Source organism: Urtica dioica, chromosome 6 (assembly GCF_054948205.1).
Source record: "Urtica dioica subsp. dioica isolate 48M chromosome 6, U.dioica_male_clone48M_v1_H2, whole genome shotgun sequence".
NCBI lineage: Eukaryota > Viridiplantae > Streptophyta > Magnoliopsida > Rosales > Urticaceae > Urtica > Urtica dioica.
Window position 1 is genome coordinate 41943030 of NC_142761.1, and position 20247 is coordinate 41963276.

Below are 20247 nucleotides of genomic sequence, written 5' to 3' on the forward strand. Positions count from 1 at the left end.
TTAGGAAAACATGTAATCTCAAACATCACATTTCGGTTACCATTGAAATACTTTCCAAACGGTTACAAAGCTTTAATGGGTAAAGGATCTGATTCTAGTACCTTTTTTTTTTTTACAAATAACTTCCACATATACATTGAATACTTTATATCAAAGTAATCTCATTACTCATTAGTAATATATATATTACAACATCCGGCATATATATGTGTATATATATAAGCACATAAATAACAAAATAAGTGCGAAGACAGGGCTGTGAAACGTATACACATAAACTTTTCGTATACTTATATATATATAAATATATATGTAATCTAATTGAAGTATATTTTATCATCTGAAACGTATACTTCCTTTTATATGAACATATATATATATATATATATATATATATATATATATATATATATATATATTTCTTTTAAAGAGGTCCCTAACTGTAAGTATAATTCTTTATATATTCAACAATTGTATATATATCCCTTAAATAATGTACGTGTACATTTGAACGGAAATACACAACACATAAATTGAATTTGAAAATATGTATCTAAACGCAAAATTTATAAATATCTAACTAGACCGTATTGTGGGATTTCACATAGAAGGTCTACAAAATAAAATATCTCTAATGGATTGATAATACCGATTAGTTTTTTGTTTGTTTAATAAACCGAAATTCCTACCTGTTATATTAGGTATTGAATTTTCTGAAAACTTGCTAATTTTGACTATTGTATTGAAAATATTAAAACGTTGACCATTCTGCAAGCTTAGAAATTGAAGTGACTTAATTCGTTTGGTTTATCATTTTCAAAGTTCGATACTTTCGAATAGAAACCAAATTTCATGTATTATCGGTCATATTTTACCAAATTTCTCTTAGAAAAATTTAGAAACATATGACCAATCACATTGTGTTAAAAATTAGAAAGATATAATTATTCTTAAAAGCTAAATTTACAAAATGTTGACTATTATACAAAACGTCAAATGTTATATAGCTAATGCTCTTAGGCAGTAACTAAATTTTGCCTGTTACCGGTCCTAAATTACTAAATTCTTCGTATAGAATTCTCGAAGTACAGATTGGAGTCTTAAAAAAGAAAGAAAAGGAAAAAAATTAGTACTAGGTGGAAAGAATAAATAAATGAAAAGAGATAAGTACAAAAAAAGAAGAAGCTGTTATCAGCTTCTGCCTATTTTTCAACCCCACTTCACCACCACAGCCCATTCGAAGCATAAAACTGTTATTTAAAAACAAACATACAGACAATAATGTCACTCACAGAAACAAATCCACTCTTCCCATTAGACAACAGTTCTCGTACCTCCCATTTCCCAAGTCAACAATATATCATATATATAATCACTCTCTCTCTCTCTCAGTTGCTATGCGTTCCCATAATATTGTTGTCTCATGCGAATATTTCCATATCTAATCACCACCATATCATATCAACAACAAACAACCCTCTCTCTAGCAAATAAAGAAAGCGACTTTCTCATGAATCAACACCTCTCATCTCCTTCTCTTCACCCGATTCCAATGGCGACTCTTTCCTTGATGACGTCATCGAACCCTGGGCTCTGCGATCGCTTCCTCTTCTCTCAATCCAAACCCCTTAACGCACGCCTTTTCCTCAGAAACAGAGTTGTTTGCCACGCCCAGGTGATGATCTTTTCCTCGCATATTGATTTTTTTTTTTTTTTTTTAATTTGGTGTTTTGAATTTTGAGTCTTAATTGCCTCTTTTGTAACCTGGGAACCTTTTTTTTTTCCCTTCCGTATATGGGTTTATTTTTGTCTTAAAGTCTCTGCTGACTCCATATGAAGCAAGTACAGTTGAACTTTAAAAAAAATGTCGGCAGTACGTAATTCTATACATAGACTGATCCTGTAATTTATTTTGTATTTTTTCATTTTTTTTTTCATTTTTTGTGGTCATGCCCAAAAATTTGTTCTGTTGTACATACACTGATCAGGAAATAGAGATAAGAAAGTGTTCGCCGATTCTCGAAAGTTCGTTGGTTTCGTCGGGCAACGGCGCTACTGTCTCGTCGGGTGAATGGAAAACGATTCCCGACATTTGGAGATCAACGGCCGAGAAGTACGGCGATCGTGTGGCAGTTTCCGATCCCTACCACGACCCTCCATCGATGTTCACTTATAGCCAGGTCCGATTTCTGTCCGATGACTTTGTTCGTGTTGTTTCTTTCGTTGAAGCCGTGGCGTTTTTCAAGTAAGAACTTCATTCGGTCCGAGAGCTGATAGATTTTAAGAAAAAATTAAACAAAATAGGGATTTGAAACTAAATGTTGACCCCTGTATATAAGCAATTTACAATTGTCAAAAAAATTATTGACATCGTCAAAAAAAATTATTGATACCCGGCACTTGCACATTTTTGAAAATTTTGGTTATTTCACTAATTTGAGAAAACCTCGTCTATTTTGCAAATCCACTTCAATGATATCAATACATAGGACATTTTGTAATAGAGTATAAATAGAAGGGAACGGTGGGAGAAAAAGGAATCGCATCATTTGTATTGTGAATTCTTGAGAAAGGAAATTGGAGAGCCCCGGGTCTCTAGAATTACCAGGAGATTCGATCAAAATACCAAAGTTCGTAACTTTGTGAACACAGATTACTTTTTGTAAACACAATTTTTTTTTAAGTCCTCTGTGCTGGTTTCGAAATTTCAGCTGGAACAAGAGATTTTGGACTTCTGCGAAGGCCTCAGAGTTATTGGACTGAAACCCGAAGAAAAGGTTGCTCTTTTCGCAGACAATTCATGCCGTTGGCTTGTTGCAGATCAGGGTAAACAGACTCGGCTTTTTTTTTTCCTTCGAAAATTCGAAACTACGTTTTCTGTGTCCGTTTTGATTTTCGTAACTCGATATAGGGATGATGGCTTGTGGTACAATCAATGTTGTGAGGGGTTCAAGATCTTCGGTTGAAGAACTATTACAAATCTACAATCACTCCGAGAGGTTTGAAAACTTGTTTAGAATACCATTCCTTCATATAATTCTGATTCTGAGAAAACCGCGATTACAGCGTTGGACTAGCAGTTGACAATCCCGAGCTGTTCGGTCGGATTTCAGAGGCTTTCCATTCCAAAGCCCGTATGCGATTCGTCATCTTGTTGTGGGGTGACAAATCGAGTCTCCCGAGCAAAGGCGTGCAAGGAATTCCCGTCTTCAATTACAAGGATATCGTTAGTCTGGGACAGGATAGTCGCCGAAAAGCTCTCTCTAATGATGTTAGTAAGTCTATAACTCCTCATTTTATTATACAAAAATACAATCTTGATTCTCGTGGAAAATCAATTTTGAATTTGTTTTTTTTTTATTTTTTTATTTTTTTATTTTATTACAGAGAAATCATACATTTACGAAGCCATAGACAGCGAAGACGTTGCTACGCTTGTCTACACAAGTGGAACGACTGGAAACCCGAAAGGAGTTATGCTCACGCATCGCAACCTGTTGCACCAAGTCCGTTATTTATTTATTTATTTGCGTTTATTTTCTTTGTTTTTTTCATTTTAAAAAATAAAAAATGTTGAATTTATTTTAGGTGAAAAATTTATGGGATACTGTGCCAGCTCAAGCCGGGGATAGGTTTCTGAGCATGCTTCCACCTTGGCATGCTTACGAACGAGCTTGCGAGTATTTTACATTCGCACACGGATCTGAGCAAGTCTACACATCTGTGAGGAACTTGAAAGTATGGTTTCAAATTTCGATTTCGCGTTAATCATCGTTTATCGATTTCCAGGAACTTGAAACTGTGTTTTAGTCCTTTATAAGATTGTTTTCTTGATTTTAAACTTTATCCATTTCAGTAAGCACTAATTATTTTGTTTTGGTGACAAAAAATTAAAAAATGACTACTTTTAATTTTTTAATAGTTACAATTTATATTGTTTTTAATCTTAAATCTGATTTTACATTTAATTTTTGGCCTTTTAATTTTTACCGCGATTTATTTTATATTTGACAATTGGCCCCCCTTAAGTTTAATTGCTGGCTCTACGTGTTTTCTGTTTTCTTTTTTTTCGTAGGATGATTTGGCAAGTTATCAACCAGAGTATATTGTTACAGTTCCTTTAATATATGAGACATTATACAGGTATCTATATATTCGTACTTTAGTAAAAAAAAAAAATTACACAAAGTTGAGTGTCGAGATTTTTGACAAAAAAAAACAAAATCATGTGTTAATTTTTCAGGGGGATTCAGAAACAAATTAATGAGAGTTCTACGCTCCGCAAGCTTATTGCACTTACGCTTATACGGGTCAGCTTTGCATACATGGAGTTTAAGAGGATCTATGAGGTCTTTTTTCTGACCATCTTTTTATTTGACAAAAACGTCGTGTTTTTTCTGAGGTTTAATATCTTCTGAATGAACTGTCTTTAAAACTTTGTTGACAGGGAATATATCTGACAAGAAATCCTGAGCAGCCTTCACTTATTGTTTCGTTGTTGGACTGGTTATGGGCAAGAACAATTGCTGGCCTTTTATGGCCGATACACGAACTGGCAAAAAAACTCGTCTATACCAAGATCCGCTCTGCTATTGGTATATCAAAGGTATGATCATAATTCCAAAATATGTATCTATATATACACTTGCAGGTCCAGATTCCCTTCTCTAAACTTTTAAAAATGGATCCATTAGGAAAATAGCCAATTTAAACTTTTGACATTACTAAATAGTCAACCATTCAGTGGTAAATCTCAAGTAAATAGCCACTTTCAGACTTAAATCTTAGTTAAATAACTACTTTCATATATCATACGTTGGCTATTTACGTAAGATTTACGCCTGAAAGTGACTATTTACATAAGATTTATCAAACGTTGACTATTTAGAAGTTTGATATTTTCCTAATATCCCTATTTTATTTATATTTTTAACCCAAAATTATATGATTTTTTTCATTTTTGCCCCCCTATGAAAAAAAAATTCTATACACCCTTGAATTTTTTTTAAAATTTTATATTCTTATCAAATACGCCATCCCTGAGTTCGAATTTTGGCTCCACTACTATATATATATATATATATATATATATATATATATATATATATATATATATATATATATATAATTTAACTTTTTGTATATTTATTTGTTGGATGAGTAAATTATTTTTGGTTGGTTCGCGCAGGCTGGTATAAGTGGAGGTGGTAGTTTGCCTTCGCACGTCGATAGGTTTTTTGAGGTTAGATCTTTTATATTATTTTAATTCTTGTTTACCCTTAATATATTTCTTTTCACTTTCCTGATTTTTTGTGTTACATGCATGTAGGCAATTGGTGTGATGGTGCAAAATGGGTATGGATTAACAGAGTCGTCTCCGGTTATAGCTGCTCGGCGACCAACTTGTAATGTAAGTAAGACCTTCCATTCACATTTTCAGACTCGTCTCTTCTTATGCTTCGTCACTGTAAATTCTGTGAAGGTAATTGGCTCAGTTGGTCATCCCATTCGACACACCGAGTTCAAAATCGTGGACCCTGAAACTGGCGATGCTTTACCACCCGGTAAATCGGGGATAGTAAAAGCTAAAGGCCCACAAGTCATGAAGGGTTACTTCAAGGTAATCTCTCAAGTGAAAAGAGCTCTCTCTATTTACAAACCTTTTCTGAGTATAGAATGCTCATTTTTCTTTTATAGTTCTTTGTTTGTTGTTTACGGTTTCATTTAAAATGACGACAAAATATCTGGAAAAAAATGAGATATTTATGAAGTATTTGAAAATATGAGATATATTCATTAAATCACCATCTTTTAAATAAAGTATTTGTGAAACTTTCCCATCAATCAATCAATTAACTCAAGCTTTCAATTCACATTTCAAGGGATGTTCATTCCATAATACCAGTGGTGTTTACAGTTTTGTTGACTTCTTGTTTTTTTTTTAAATTATTGTTTACCGTTTCATTTAAAATGACGGTAAGATAATTGAAAATTAAAAAACATGAGACATTTATGATTTTATATATATATATATATATATATATATATATATATATATATATATATATATATATATGTATATAAAGTAGAAGTTAAACAATGTTTTTTTTTTTAATTTTTTTTTATTATTTTCAAAAAACTTTAAATACACTTTTTTCAAACCTAAATATTTGGTCACTTGTCCTTATATAATTCTTCCTCCAGACTATATTATATATTCTGCAGCAACGCCCGGGGCATACCGCTTGTTTATGAAATATTTTAAAATATATTCACGATATCAACACATATTCAAATGAAAGTATTTCAATCGACGAACTCAAGCTTTTGATTCACATTTCGAAGAACGTTCAATCCGTAATACAAGCTAGTTTGAGTGATCTTAGAATCCGGAGGCCACGGAGCAAGCAGTGGATGAGAAAGGGTGGTTGAACACGGGAGATATAGGGTGGATCGCTCCTCGCCATTCGAGAGGACGAAGCCGTCATTGCGGAGGAGTTATAGTCCTCGAAGGCCGTGCTAAGGACACCATTGTTCTTTCCACCGGTACGCTTACCATCTCTCAATATATATCCACATCTTTTTTATTTATTTTTAAACTTGGATATATAGAAGTAACGTGTTCGACGACGATTTTAGGTGAAAATGTCGAGCCCATTGTGCTTGAAGAGGCCGCGTTGAGGAGTAGTGTCATTCAGCAGATAGTTGTCATCGGTCAGGTAGATATAAAAGTGCTCTTACTAAAATAATTCATGAGCAAATGGTTATTTTTCAAAGATTTTGATAATTTCAATAATTTTTTAATGAATTCTAACACAACTAATTGAAAACGTATTTTCAAACTTAAATAATTAGTTTATATTGACAAAAAGCTTCATTAAAACACTATATTACCTTAACAATCTAAAATATTTAACTTTAATTTATTTTTTTATGATTATATTATAACTTATTAGTCGGTTTTATAAAATTAAAACGTTATTTATGGTAGCAAATATGTTATGAGTTTATTGGGTGATAGATATCATTAAAACAATTGATATTTATTTAAAAATGGCCTAAATATTACAAAATCAATATTTTAGTGACTAATTTGTTTAGTTTATTAGTGACTAAAATATCATTCATGTTATAGTTCAATGAGTACTACAAATTATTTCTATTATTAATTTTCGATATGCTAATTAGTCAGTGATTGGTGTAGGATAAACGACGCCTCGGAGCCATAATCGTACCTAACAAAGACGAGGCTTTGTCATTAGCTAACGTCTCTGAGCTGAGCAAGGACAAGCTCACAAACATTTTGTACGACGAGTTACGCAAGTGGTAATAATTAAAAAAAAAAAAAATTACTTTCCCTGCATTCACAATCACAAATAAAATCTCTTTAAATGTTTTTTATTTTTTTTATTTTTATTTTTATTTACAGGACTTCAGAGTGCTCGTTCCAAATCGGACCAATCCTCATCGTTGACGAGCCATTTACGGTGATTTTATAACTCTTTGCATTTCTATATACTCGTTTTGGATAGATGATTTATTTGCTGATTAGTTCCTTTAATTTGCAGATTGACAGTGGTCTTATGACTCCCACAATGAAGATTCGGAGGGACAGAGTCGCCGATCTATACAAACAAGAAATTGATAATCTCTACACGTAATTAAACTCGAAAATGCGATAAGAAAAATAAATAAATATTAATAAGACACTACCTCTATTTTCTAACATCTTGACAATAAAATGATGCATCTTCAACGTTAAGATTTGTGTCTTTCTAAGTCAGCGCTCAAGTATTAATTTCGTTTTTCCTTTCTTTAGTTGTAAAAAGTATTTATCATCTCCAAAGCCTCATTGACGAAAAATTCAAGTTTCTTTCAGTGTGTGTAGACTGATTTGTAAAGTTTTCCAAACTATTATTCTAACATCAACAAAAATAATTGTTTAGAACTTGAAAAAAAAATGTTACTGTGATAACATTTGTAGTGTTCAAGTTATCTCTGCGGTTAGTTTCAATAGATCAATGCCACAAGCAGTTTTTACAATTTATTTTTCCAAATAATATCGAATAACCACACCAATTGCAAATTATTACTATTTTTTTAAGAAGAAGAAGAAGAGGCTCTAAACTTGGGCACTGGAACGGGAACTAAACTGAAGTTTCGGTTCTTTCTCCGCACTTACTTCCATGGAATTTTCAATTATGCGGTGATTGAAAGTGGATGTTTCGGGGTGTAGAAATTCCCAATAAAACTCGAAAGGAATTCTTTTCAATATTATTCATTCTAATTTTTATTTCTTTTATATTTTTTAAGTACATCTGAATAGTCTAATTAATATCCAACGTCCCATTTTAATCTCTAACCGGAAGTGGATGTTTTCACTGGCAGAACGAAAAATATTACTAATTTTAATTTTGTACATTGTTATTGGCTGCGTTTGACGAGATTTGCTTTTAAAAAAAAAGTACTTTTAGATCTGTTGTACGAAATTTGATATTTTAAAAAACAGATGGGTGTTTGGTAAACTATTGTAAAATAACTGTAGAAGTTAGCAAAAGTTGATTTAGTGTCTAGTAAAATATATATTAATTAATAATTATTTATATAAAATATAAATAATAATAAGATTTATCTTTGATATATAAAAAAATATATTAAAGTGAGTGTATTTAGATTGTAAAAAGTAAATTATAAATTTGGGTGGCTTCAAAAACATTATTTGATAAAAGCATATAAAGATAATTAGTTCTAAAAGTTAGTGCAAGAGAAAGATAAAGTTAGAAGAGAGAAAATACAAAACAAAAGTAAAAGTTACTTACAAAAAGTTTCAAATTGTAGATTTTAGTTTTAGAAAAAACAATTTTATCAAACACTTAAATATGATTTAGCTTTTAGAAAAAGCTAAAATTAAGCTTAATAAGCTAAGCCAAACATAGACATTAGCTGTGTTTGACATAGCTTTGCTTTAAAAAAAATTGCTTTTAGATATGCTGTACGAAAAAACTGATGTTTTAAAAAACAGATGGGTGTTTGATAAACTATTGTAAAATAGCTGTATCTATTAGCAAAAACTGATTTAGCGTTTGGTAAAATATATATTAATAGGGTCCATTAGGTATATAGCCAACTTAAACGTTTGTTTATGCAAAATGGCCAACGTTTTGTAAATCTTAGGTAAATATCCATTGCATTTTATTTACGCTTATTTACAAGCATATATTTAAAAAATACCCATAAATACCCAAAAAAATTTGAACTTATTTATGAGTATTTTTGTAAAAATACACTTGTAAATAAAATACAGTAGCTATTTACCTAAGATTTACGAAACGTTGGCTATTTTGCTAAACCCAAACGTTTAAATTGGCTATCTTGCTAATTTTTTTATATTAATATTTGTAAGCAGTAATTATTTATATAAAATGTAATTAATAATAATAAGATAATTTTTGGTATATAAAATATATATTAAAGTGAGTGTCTTTAGATTGTAAGAAGTAAATTATACATTCAAATGACTTCTAAAAAATTATTCGATAAAAGCACATAAAGATAATTAGAATTTAAAGTTAGTGTAAAAGAAAAATAAAATTAGGAGAGAGAAACTACAAATCAAAAGCAAAAATTACATAAAAAAAATTCAAATTGTAATTTTTAGTTAAAATATTTAAAAATAATTTTTAATTTAAAAAAAACAATTTTACCAAACATTTGAATATAATTTAACTTTTATAAAAAAAAAACTAAAATTAAGCTTATTCAAACATATTGCAAATTCTATAAATATTACCTTTGATTTGCAATAATAAAAAGAGAGAGGGTATTGATGTAATTTACCCTATGAAAATTAGTTGACTCTTTCTTTTTCGTTATCATCATGCGTTTATGACTCACTATAGCCGTTAAAGGTTATCAAAGCAAACTATGTGTACAAAAGACTCGATTGCTTTATGCAAACTTTTTCTTTCTTGAAGATTAAGCAAATCATGTCCATCGCATGGAAATCGGCTTAGGCTAAATCATGTCCATCTCATGGATATCGCCGCAGCCAATGCTCTATGAGTCTGTTTTCCACCGACGCTTTGTGAGCTAATCAGCATAAAAGAAAAATGCCCTCCAAATGTTCGACGAAATGCCTCGTACAAATTTCTTTTCTTACGATGCGATTCACAAACCTTCTTCGTGTTTTCTCGGCAAAGAAAATGTCTGTTTCAAACCATACTTCAAGTTCTACAAAATCTAGTTGAAGATGAAACCTTTCAGGTTCGTACTAGAGACATATTATCACCGCTGTTGAAGTTCTGAATTTTTTGGTGATTATAATGAGGTTTGGAGATCCTCTTTTCTCTTTTCCTTTCTAATACAAATTTTTGCGTATTTTCTTTCTTTCACCAAATGTAATTTTTGAACGTTTATTTGACTACTGATGTTTCTTACAGATTTTGATGCATCTCAGTAATACAAACACAAAAGCTTCCTTGGCTTGGAAACTATGCTCTCATGGAGTCATTAAAAATTAAAGGTAAAGAAAGATTACCAAAACCGACCTTAGCTCAGTTGGTAGAGCGGAGGACTGTAGTTCGGTCAAAATCCCACAGATATCCTTAGGTCGCTGGTTCGAATCCGGCAGGTCGGACTTTTTTTTGCGTTGACTTTAATTTAATCAATTAGTCTCAGATCTGTGTCTCCTTAAAATACTCTTACATTGTTTTTATTTGTCTATTTTTTTGGTCATCCACATCAAAGTATAATTAGAACTAGAAGTGTTGTTATTATAAGCCTTGCTCTCTTGAAGCACAATCTGATGCTACTTGATTCTTTGTAGTCTTTTTCCAAATATTGATCACACCAAATAAAATTTATTTTGAAAAATAATTTTAATCTCTAAATGGTAACTTGTTCTTCTTTCTCGTTTTTCATTGCGTACATTGATAAATGATGCAGATTAATGAGTTTCATATCTGCACGGTCAAAATTAACACGATCTTTGATTCCCAGTCACATCAACCGGTGATTAAAAACATTTTATTTGAGACTAGATCGCAGAGTTTCAGATAATTTCCTGGCTTGCTTATTTGCATTTCGTGGCTAGTGATCTTTTGTTGCCATTTTATTTATTTATTTCTTGGCATGAACATTCATTGAAATTAGTTCAAAAACTATGTGTGTTTTATCAGAATATATAATTTATCGTCAAAACCGACCTTAGCTCAGTTGGTAGAGCGGAGGACTGTAGTTTGGTCAAAACCCCACAGAGATCCTTAGGTCGCTGGTTCGAATCCGGCAGGTCGGACTTTTTTTTTCCTGCGTTGACTTTTATTGAATCAATTACTCTCAGATCTCTGTCTCCTTAAAATTATTCCTTGCATTGTTTTTTCTTTTTTCAGCTATGATCAAAAGTCTTTTTCTTTTTCTTTTTCTTGAATCACAATCTATTGCCACTTTGTGGATGCAATCCTTTGAGAAATGTAAATACATGAATTTAGAAACCCTTTTAGCCTTATAATATCCAGATTTAGCTGATATCATTCTTAGCTGAAACAAAACCATGCTCTCCTGTTTTTAAGTCCATTTTTACTTTATACTTAATCTTTTGTCAAATTTGCTGATGTTTTGTATGCTTATTTTCAACAACTCTAGCTAGCTAACTCTAGTCACGCATTCTACTACAGAAAACCTCCTTACGTCCTCCTTAATGATCATTAAGCAATAAATAATTAAATAAAGGTCAATTGACAATTAAAATAGCTTGGTGTTAGAATGTAGTTTATCAATCATCAATCCGACCTTAGCTCAGTTGGTAGAGCGGAGGACTGTAGTTCGGTCAAAACCCCACAGAGATCCTTAGGTCGCTGGTTCGAATCCGGCAGGTCGGACTTTTTTTTTCTGCGTTGACTTTTATTAAACCAATTACTCTCAGATCTCTGTCTCCTTAACATACTCTTAACATTGTTTTAATTATTATTTTTAGGTCAACCACATTGAACTATGATTAGAAGTGTTGTGATCAAGAGTCTTGCTCTTAAATCACAATTTATTACTACTTGATTTTTGTAGTCCTTTTCTAGTATTAATTAAATCATATAAAATTTCTCTGGTTTTGTTTTTCTTGGTCTAGTTCTGTTCTAAATGGTCACTTGTTTCTGCATTTTTTTTTTATTTCTTTCTAGTTTTTCACCGTACATATTGAAAAATGTTGCTAAAATATTTCCAAGATCAGTCAGTTTCATATCTTTATGGTCAAATTAACATGATTGTTTGATTGGCAGTCACGTCAACCTGCGATTCCAAACATTTGATTCGAGAGTTTCAGATAATTGTTTGGCTTGCTTTTTTGCATTTCGTAGCTAATGAGCTTTTGTTGCTAGCTATTTGCTGACTATTTTTATTCCTTGGCATCAAAGACAATAAACACTCATTGAAATTATCAGAATATATAATTTATGATCAAAACCGACCTTAGCTCAGTTGGTAGAGCGGAGGACTGTAGTTGGATCAAAACCCCACAGCCATCCTTAGGTCGCTGGTTCGAATCCGGCAGGTCGGAATTTTTAATTTTTCTCTCATCTGCATTTCGATAAATTTAGACCACTTGTTAGAATTTTTTTATTTTTTATTTTTTTTCGTTTTAAATATGGGAATATTCCTCATGTCATTATTTTATTGCCAGCCAGATTTAATAATGAACACAAGTTTTAGTTTAAAAAAAAATGCTTTCGATCTTCTTTTCCAAGTACAGCCTGGAAGAAATATATATATATATATATATATATATATATATATATATATTATTGTTTCAAAGTATTTCTGAGGTTATTATGATTCACATCCAACAGCGATTTGAAGTTAAAGTCGAGAGCGTTTTGGCCGGAACTTGGGTAAATTCAGTACTTGCTTGCAGTAAGTTGTATATTAATCACTCTCAACTTTTTCCACATCAATTGACTTAAACTTGTCCAGTCTAGAATCTCGTGGTGGAATGTATTTGTAAACCTCTCCGTTCAGTAAATCGCGGCTAAGCGGAGTAATTGAGTTTATGTGATTATCTTCGAATAATTTATGAAGGAGCATTGTCATACTCAACTCTTGTTCCATAATCACGTTGGTCTCTCTGATAGCCTTTTTCTCCTGAAGTTTTGTTTGAAATTGTTTGTCAATGTCCCTTTGCTGAGGCATCATAAGATCAAGTCCTTGAAAGTATCATCTCAATAAGGTTCTACAGTAATTTGGTTATATTAAAAGAAAAGTTCAATTGTAATATTGGGTGTACAAACCGAAAGAAAAAAAATGCTGAGAGAAATCAATATGTTCTGTCCCACTCAGTTTTTTGTTCTATTCTCTTGTTGATGTGCTTTATTCCTTGTTCCCATTTCCACTGAATTTCTTTATAACTTAAGGTGCAGACTTTCTACACAATCTAGTTTTGGCAAAAAATGATTTTGTTTTTTTTCTTTTCTGTTTCAGGTTTAAACCATAAATTGAGGTGGAGAATTCCGATTTCAGTTATCTTTATCCGGCTGCGAATTTCTTTTTGAAATAACTAAACTCATGCAGAGATAATTGTTCAAATAAGATGATGAACAATCTGCAAACTAACATGAAACAGTGAAAGGCAATATAAAGCAGTACACAAGTTTGTTTGTTTTTTGTTTTTTGTTTTTTTTTTCCTCACATAAGAGTTGGTTATCGAGTTAGACTCTTAGAATCCTTCTAGATCGATCATTTTCCTTAATAATTCCATAGTGAACTATGATATAAGATCATTTAGGTATGAGATCCTCTTACTTCCATGAAATCTTCTTCTAACCTCATCACATGCTCACAAACCTATGGAAATACAGTACGCATAGAGATTCACAACCACTCGAAGCCGATGAAGAACATGAAATAATGAACGTCCAAAAGTCGGCATGAGACTTACACATTACATAATCCGAATGAGACTAACCCTAGAGAGTAAACTGTGCGAATCGAATAGATCTTGTTAAGATCGCGCAAGATCGAGAAATCAAATCGAAATTGTATATCTGAATCGTAACTAAAAGTCAGCTCAACTTAATTAGTTGAATACCAGAAAAGACCATGAAGTTCCACGAGAAGGTGAAGAATATATGTCAATTGTTAACATCGTATTGATGGTAAAATTGTATTTGTACAAGTGGTTTACTAGTATTTTTTGTCAAGTTAAACTTTCGGTGAGAAATTAGAAAAAACTTATTAAATAGTGGTAGTTGATGCAATTTCTCTATATAAACGAATGTTGCCTTCGTAGTAAACATTTGTCACGATTCAAAAAGCAAGGGACAAATTATTCATGGCAGTTAAGGGAGTTTTCATATCGTAGACTTGACAATTAACAAAATATCAAGATTGAACCTGTTATTTAATTTGTTTTTTACACAATTAAAAATATTTAAAATTAGATTTTTGTCACGTTTTTAGACTAAAATCCCTCTTAAGAGTATTTAAACCATACTTATCATCAGAAACCATTGGAATTTTTTTTTTAAAAAAATTAAGGCTTATATGGTTTTAGGCGTACTTTTGTTCGTAAATAAGTCAAAAAGTCCAATTTCAATATTTTTCAAATAACAAATTTACTTAATATTTTATTAAGGATAAATTACAGTATTGCCCCCTCAACTCTATGGTGATTAACGATTGACCACCTGATAAATGAAAACGTACATCAGTGGACTTGAAATCCTACAATGTAACCATTAGCTCCTTCTGTTAACTCTTATCGACGGAAATCGTTACTTTTCTCGTGTTTTAAGCACGTGATGTGTGAATTTATTAGAATACCCTTATTCGAATGATTTATATAAAATTGGGGAAACAAAATTAGGGAAAGAACAAACAAAATAAATTCGCGTGCTAGGGTTCCCAAAATCAATCAAGAGGCGCGATTTCAATCGAGGAAAATGGATGGGAGTCAGTCTTGGAGCAGCGAAACGTTGAATCATTCTCAGCCCGGTACAAACGATGAAGCTCAGTCCTCCGGCGAAGATCGTCGACGACCTAGTTGTCCGTGCGGACTGCCAAGCATCCAACGCACTTCGTGGACCGATGAGAATCCCGGGCGTCGATTTTTTGGGTGTTCTCGATATAAGGTATGTTATTTATGTTGAATGAATGTGTTGATCTTCTCTATTCATGGATTGGTTTGTGTTTATCTTCTCAATTCATGGAGTTTTAAATTTCGCAGAAAGGGATATGTAATGGGTGTGGGTTTTTAGAGTGGATCGATCCCCGGATGTGTAAGAGATCAGTTCAAGTGATTCCCGGATTACTGAGGAAGAGAAACAAATTAGAGCAGGAACTCGGGAATGGGAAAGAATTTGATGTTGCTGATGGACTTAACAATGTGGGGGAATCAATGGCGAATTGGGGCAAAATAGAAGCCGAAATCAAGAAGATGAAAGTTATGTTACTCATCATAGTTGCACTACTGGTGTATGTCATTCTGTTTAAGTAAGGCTATGTTGCCCCTAGGAATTGTACAACTGTTTTATATTGTATGGTTTTTTTTTGTTTTTGGTGCTGAATGAAACAGAAATGGAAATTTGAAGCAGATATGTTTACATACGTAATAGGTTTGTTTGTTGAAGTGTAATATACTGAAATGGCAAGTAAGATATCGGTCACTCAATTTGAAACGGGAAGTACAAGATCAAATTAGAGAAAACATTGACATTAAGTGTACCTAATTAAATCAACATAATAGCATTTCACACATATTCAAAAGGTCTATTAAGTATCAAAATATACCATACATAAAATAGTCATCAAGACCACAAAATAGTCATCAAGACCACAAAATAGTCATCAAAAGTTTACTAGACCACAAAATCTGCACACCAAAACAAACTTTTAGAATAAGACTCTTGGCAGCACTCCTGATCCTTGTCTTGGCCCCATTGTCGTGCGAATTCTCGGGCTCCTCTGCACAAACATAATGTATACAAATCACCACATAATAACATGGTCCAGAAAAAGTTAATGTTAACTTACCCTAAGGGTTTGGGAGGGCTGACTCGGTTGACTTGGAGCCTGTGTGGGTTGACCCTGACTTGAAGCCTGTGTGGGTTGACTCTGACTTTGGCTAGGGTGGTGTGGTTGACTCTGACTGTGGCTAGGGTGGTGTGGTTGACTCTGACTTTGGCTTGGGTTGTTTGATTGACTCTTTTGACGTCTCTGTGAAAACATGTAATAAACATTTGGATTAGGGACCATTTATTAAACAAGTTAAGGTATAAATATCACCAGTTCTTCCTGTTTTCTTCTGAAACAAGTTAAGGTGTTATGCCCCCCCTTGCCGCACTGTGAACATGAAATCGTCACGTATTTTCTGGAAATTCTAGTTGCACCACGTGGGATAACCTCATCATGTTCCACACGCCTCAACTTTTTTGGCCTTCCTGGCTCGGCTCTGTCAGGTGGTCTTGACAAGGGTGTTTTACATGTCTTTGGCCATTGCTCTATTGGATTCATTGGAAATATCTGGTACTTGTAGATGGCCAGAAATGTCTCCTTCTTGTAACATTCTGCGACATAGTCAACAGGGTCATCGTGCTTATGCCATATGCAAGCAATTGCATGGCTGCAAGGTATACCTGTATGACACACATGAACAAAAACATTATCATATACGTGAAGTCTCAACAAGAACAAGTAAATGATGAAATACCTGATAGATCCCACCGTTTACAAGAACAAGTCTTGTTTCTCAAGTTAACCGCGTGCATCCCACCATACATGTTTTTAACTTGGTAGTCATGTCCACCGGACCATTGTGCAATGTATGAAGATGAATTCTCTTTATTTTTTTCCAATATTTTAGAAATTCTGGGACCTATACAACCATGCCAATTTGCCACAGCCAATCTTTGCTTTGTGAATCGTTGTAGGAGATACATTCTTATGATTTCAAGCATTGATAGTATTGGTTTTTGTCTTGCCATCAAAATAGCCCTAAATCACATAAATGTCAATCATTAACAGAGACATGGTCAATCATTCTTATGTATTGGTAATAAATTCAAGGTATAAAATTCAACCTTACCTTGTCCCATTGAAGCATTCACACATGTTATTCAGTAACATGTCACATTTCAGCGTGGTTCTGAACCCGCTTCTGGCCCAGTGACTTGTACCTTTATCAACCAGCCACTCAAACGCCTTGACATCCTCGGCTTTTATGAACTCCATCTCGGCATTAAATCTGTCTACTGAGTAAGCCATAGCCGCTGCCATCATCTCGCCTTGACATGGGCCTGCTCTTCACGGGCTTCTTGAGCATGGGCCTGCTCTTCACGGGCTTCTTGAGCATGGGCCTGCTCTTCACGGGCTTCTTCAGCATGGGCCTGCTCTTCACGGGCTTCTTCAGCATGGGCCTGCTCATTTTCTGTAGGTTTTGGTACCGGGTGCTCGCAGTAGAGGTCAATTACTCTTGTTGTCTCCATTAACACCCCAATACTTCTAAGCAAATCATCATCTGTGTCAACGTACTCCATCTTTTTTTCACCTTCTGCAGGTAAGAAATAAAATGCTCCAGTATCGTATCCTAAGTATTTCTTCAACATACCATTTATTATCACAATTGACATCCTATCCAAGTCACAGTATTCAAAGTACGAGACTTCCCCATCAACATATACCATCTCTGAATCCATAGTGCCACCGTGATGAACTTTAAAAGTAAATAGGGTCGACGAAGGATCTGAAAGACAAAGATTCCAAGAATCATTTAAGAACAACCATTTAATAGTCTCGAGAATAATAATTTAATGTTCCATTCAGAGATTGATTACGACCGGGGACCACTACCACCACAAAAAAAAAAACCCTAACTCGGGACCACAACCACCACATAACCCAGACAAAACCCAGACAAAACCCAGACAAAACATAAAGTTTGGGACCACCAACAACTATTATAAAATACAAAATCGGAAAAAGCAATAACCATGGGACCACCATTACATATAAAACCTTACCATAATCGACTCTTCTCCTTTCATTCTCTTCAGTCGACGCGCTCTCCACTTTTTTCTTCACCGCCGTTTTAAGCTTCGTTTTCGCCTTGGATTTCGGGGCTCGGGTTTTCTTCTTCGCCGGGGATTTCATCTCCACGATTTGAATTTTTGTTATGATAAAATGAAGAAGTTTTCGGGGTTTTTTTTTCATTCATTATTATATCCTTAATTACTCATTATTCAGTAAAATTACAAAACTACCCATGACATATTTTTCAAGAGACGAGTTCCGTCGATAAGAGTTAACAGAAGGAGCTAATGGTTACATTGTAGGATTTCAAGTCCACTGATGTACGTTTTCATTTATCAGGGGGCAAATCGTTAATCACCATAGAGTTGAGGGGGCAATACTGTAATTTATCCTTTTATTAATTATTATGTCTACAATATGAAATTTATGTACTAAGAATTAATCCCTTTTTTAGACCAGTAGTAGTGGTCCCTGACTTTCCAAGTTGGTAATTTAATTAAGCTAAGTAGCCTCCTGAAAATAGCCAATTTATTTTTAGTCAACGTTCTGTAAATAAGTGGTAAATAGCCAGGAGGATTTATTTACAACAAAAATTGGCCGAGACTACCCTTCCATTTTCCCGCCCACTATCTTCCGGGTCATTAATACGTGATCAGCTGTAATATTTGGATATTAATGCACGCGAAAATCGAGGAGTAATTTAAACCGTCAGCTGCGTTCACATTAACACGCAACCGCTCAAAAATATTGTTTTCAAAAAAAAAAAAAAAAAAAAGATGCCCAAAAATCGCGAAGAAGAAACTGCTCAAATTTGAACCGGAAAAAAGATTCAACACCTTTATTTACAATCGAAATCGAAACCCAGAGAAGAAATACAGCGACGACGAAGAAGAACGAACACGGGTTAGTAAATAAATCAAAAATACGATTTGTATCGGTCTTGTTTTACTGCTCTTAAGGAAAAAAAAAAAAGAGAGATTTGGCCGCCATCAATGCCGAGCCCGAGCACCCCCCTCCTCTCTCTCTCTCATCGTCAACGTCTCCTTCATCTCATTCTTTTTCATTCCTTGCGCGTCATCAATGGCCGAGACCGAGCACCACTCGCGCGTGTTCCAGCCGAGAAAAAGAGAACAGCCACGACCCGCTGAGGATGCCGGACCGAGAGGAGACACCGGGAAACGACGCAGAGAACACCGGAGAGTTGATTTCACAGCCATAAATGGTTCTGGGCGTGCGTGCGTGTGAAATGGTTCTCCCCGTGCGTGCGAGAGGCAGCACCTCCTTCAGGCCGCCGCCACCACAGTTTTTTTTTTTTTTTTTTTTTGTTCATATAAAACATATTTACAGTATATCCGTGTAAATAAGAAGCATATTTACAGTATATTCATTGTAAATACAAAACATATTTACAGTATATTCATTGTAAATAAGAAGCATATTTACAGTATATTTGAACTGAAAAAAAATTCTGGAAATATTTTGAGCACGAAAATTCTGGAAATTATGAATATATGGAAGACAAAATAATATCAATAAATGAAGAATATATTTACAGAGTTTAACCACGAAAATAGATACTAATTACCTAAAGTCAACGCTAAAAACTTCCAAAAACATAACAATAAATGGGCTATTAATTTTCAAAATCTGCAGGAAATTTCAAATTTCAAATTTGAAAACTTCCCTATTCGGTTTCTGCGAATTAAATAAGGGCAAAAGTGTAAACCTAATTTAATTAATAAGCTGCCACGTAAGCAATATGGCTATTTACAGCATATTAACGAAAGGTTGACCAATTTTAAATTGCTACTGGCTATTTGATCTGTGAGTGTGACAGGGAGTTTTTATTTTGTTGCCACTGTTATTCAATATCCAGTAGCCGTTAGGCTTTACGCGGAAAGCGTTTTTTTTTTTTGCTCAATAAAAGCATTTTTTTTTCTCTTCTAAAATAAAAGCATCCACCTTCGTGAAAATCACTTTCTTTAATGATTTGGATTGGATTTCCCTCTTAAAAAAGCTGAAAACCAATTTTTATTTTTCTCTTCGTTCTTTCCTTTTCTAGCCCTAAAACTTACATGTTTGATGTTTCACTTTCTTTCTCTTAAAATCCACTTCTATGTTTTTTAATCAAAGTTTTTATTTATTTGATGCAGTTCTTCTACTCAAACACTGCCTAGATAGGAAAGCATCTTCATCCCATCTGTCAAAACTTCAAGCTTGTCAGCTTGCCATTGTGTT

At 33.5% G+C, this 20247-nt stretch overlaps 1 protein-coding gene and 4 non-coding genes across 5 annotated transcripts; all 5 read left to right on the forward strand.

Moving 5' to 3' along the window:
• The first annotated feature begins 1949 nt into the window (after positions 1 to 1949).
• LOC149394280 (putative acyl-activating enzyme 16, chloroplastic) lies at positions 1950 to 7760 on the forward strand. The gene is made up of 17 exons (XM_089618306.1): positions 1950 to 2180; positions 2712 to 2826; positions 2912 to 2999; positions 3067 to 3275; positions 3388 to 3506; positions 3589 to 3738; positions 4076 to 4143; positions 4244 to 4349; positions 4448 to 4606; positions 5189 to 5242; positions 5330 to 5410; positions 5483 to 5620; positions 6387 to 6546; positions 6640 to 6719; positions 7205 to 7326; positions 7430 to 7487; positions 7569 to 7760. Exons 1-17 carry the CDS (start codon positions 1950 to 1952, stop codon positions 7659 to 7661), a joined length of 2031 nt encoding a protein of 676 aa, XP_089474432.1. The 3' UTR covers positions 7662 to 7760.
• Positions 7761 to 10542: 2782 nt separating this feature from the next.
• On the forward strand, positions 10543 to 10636 carry TRNAY-GUA (transfer RNA tyrosine (anticodon GUA)). The gene is made up of 2 exons: positions 10543 to 10579; positions 10601 to 10636. It is a non-coding gene; the product is annotated as a tRNA-Tyr (tRNA).
• A 563-nt stretch (positions 10637 to 11199) lies between these two features.
• Positions 11200 to 11293, forward strand: TRNAY-GUA (transfer RNA tyrosine (anticodon GUA)). The gene is made up of 2 exons: positions 11200 to 11236; positions 11258 to 11293. It is a non-coding gene; the product is annotated as a tRNA-Tyr (tRNA).
• A 489-nt stretch (positions 11294 to 11782) lies between these two features.
• On the forward strand, positions 11783 to 11876 carry TRNAY-GUA (transfer RNA tyrosine (anticodon GUA)). Its single transcript has 2 exons — positions 11783 to 11819; positions 11841 to 11876. It is a non-coding gene; the product is annotated as a tRNA-Tyr (tRNA).
• A 577-nt stretch (positions 11877 to 12453) lies between these two features.
• On the forward strand, positions 12454 to 12547 carry TRNAY-GUA (transfer RNA tyrosine (anticodon GUA)). Its single transcript has 2 exons — positions 12454 to 12490; positions 12512 to 12547. It is a non-coding gene; the product is annotated as a tRNA-Tyr (tRNA).
• Positions 12548 to 20247: the final 7700 nt, after the last annotated feature.

Coding starts and splice junctions, on each gene's coding strand:
- LOC149394280 (XM_089618306.1), top strand. CDS start 1,950: ATGCCCAAAAATTTGTTCTGTTGTACATACACTGATCAGGAAATAGAG. Junction 4,350..4,447: donor AGTTTAAGAGGATCTATGAG/GTCTTTTTTCTG, acceptor CTTTGTTGACAG/GGAATATATCTGACAAGAAA. Junction 5,411..5,482: donor CTCGGCGACCAACTTGTAAT/GTAAGTAAGACC, acceptor AATTCTGTGAAG/GTAATTGGCTCAGTTGGTCA.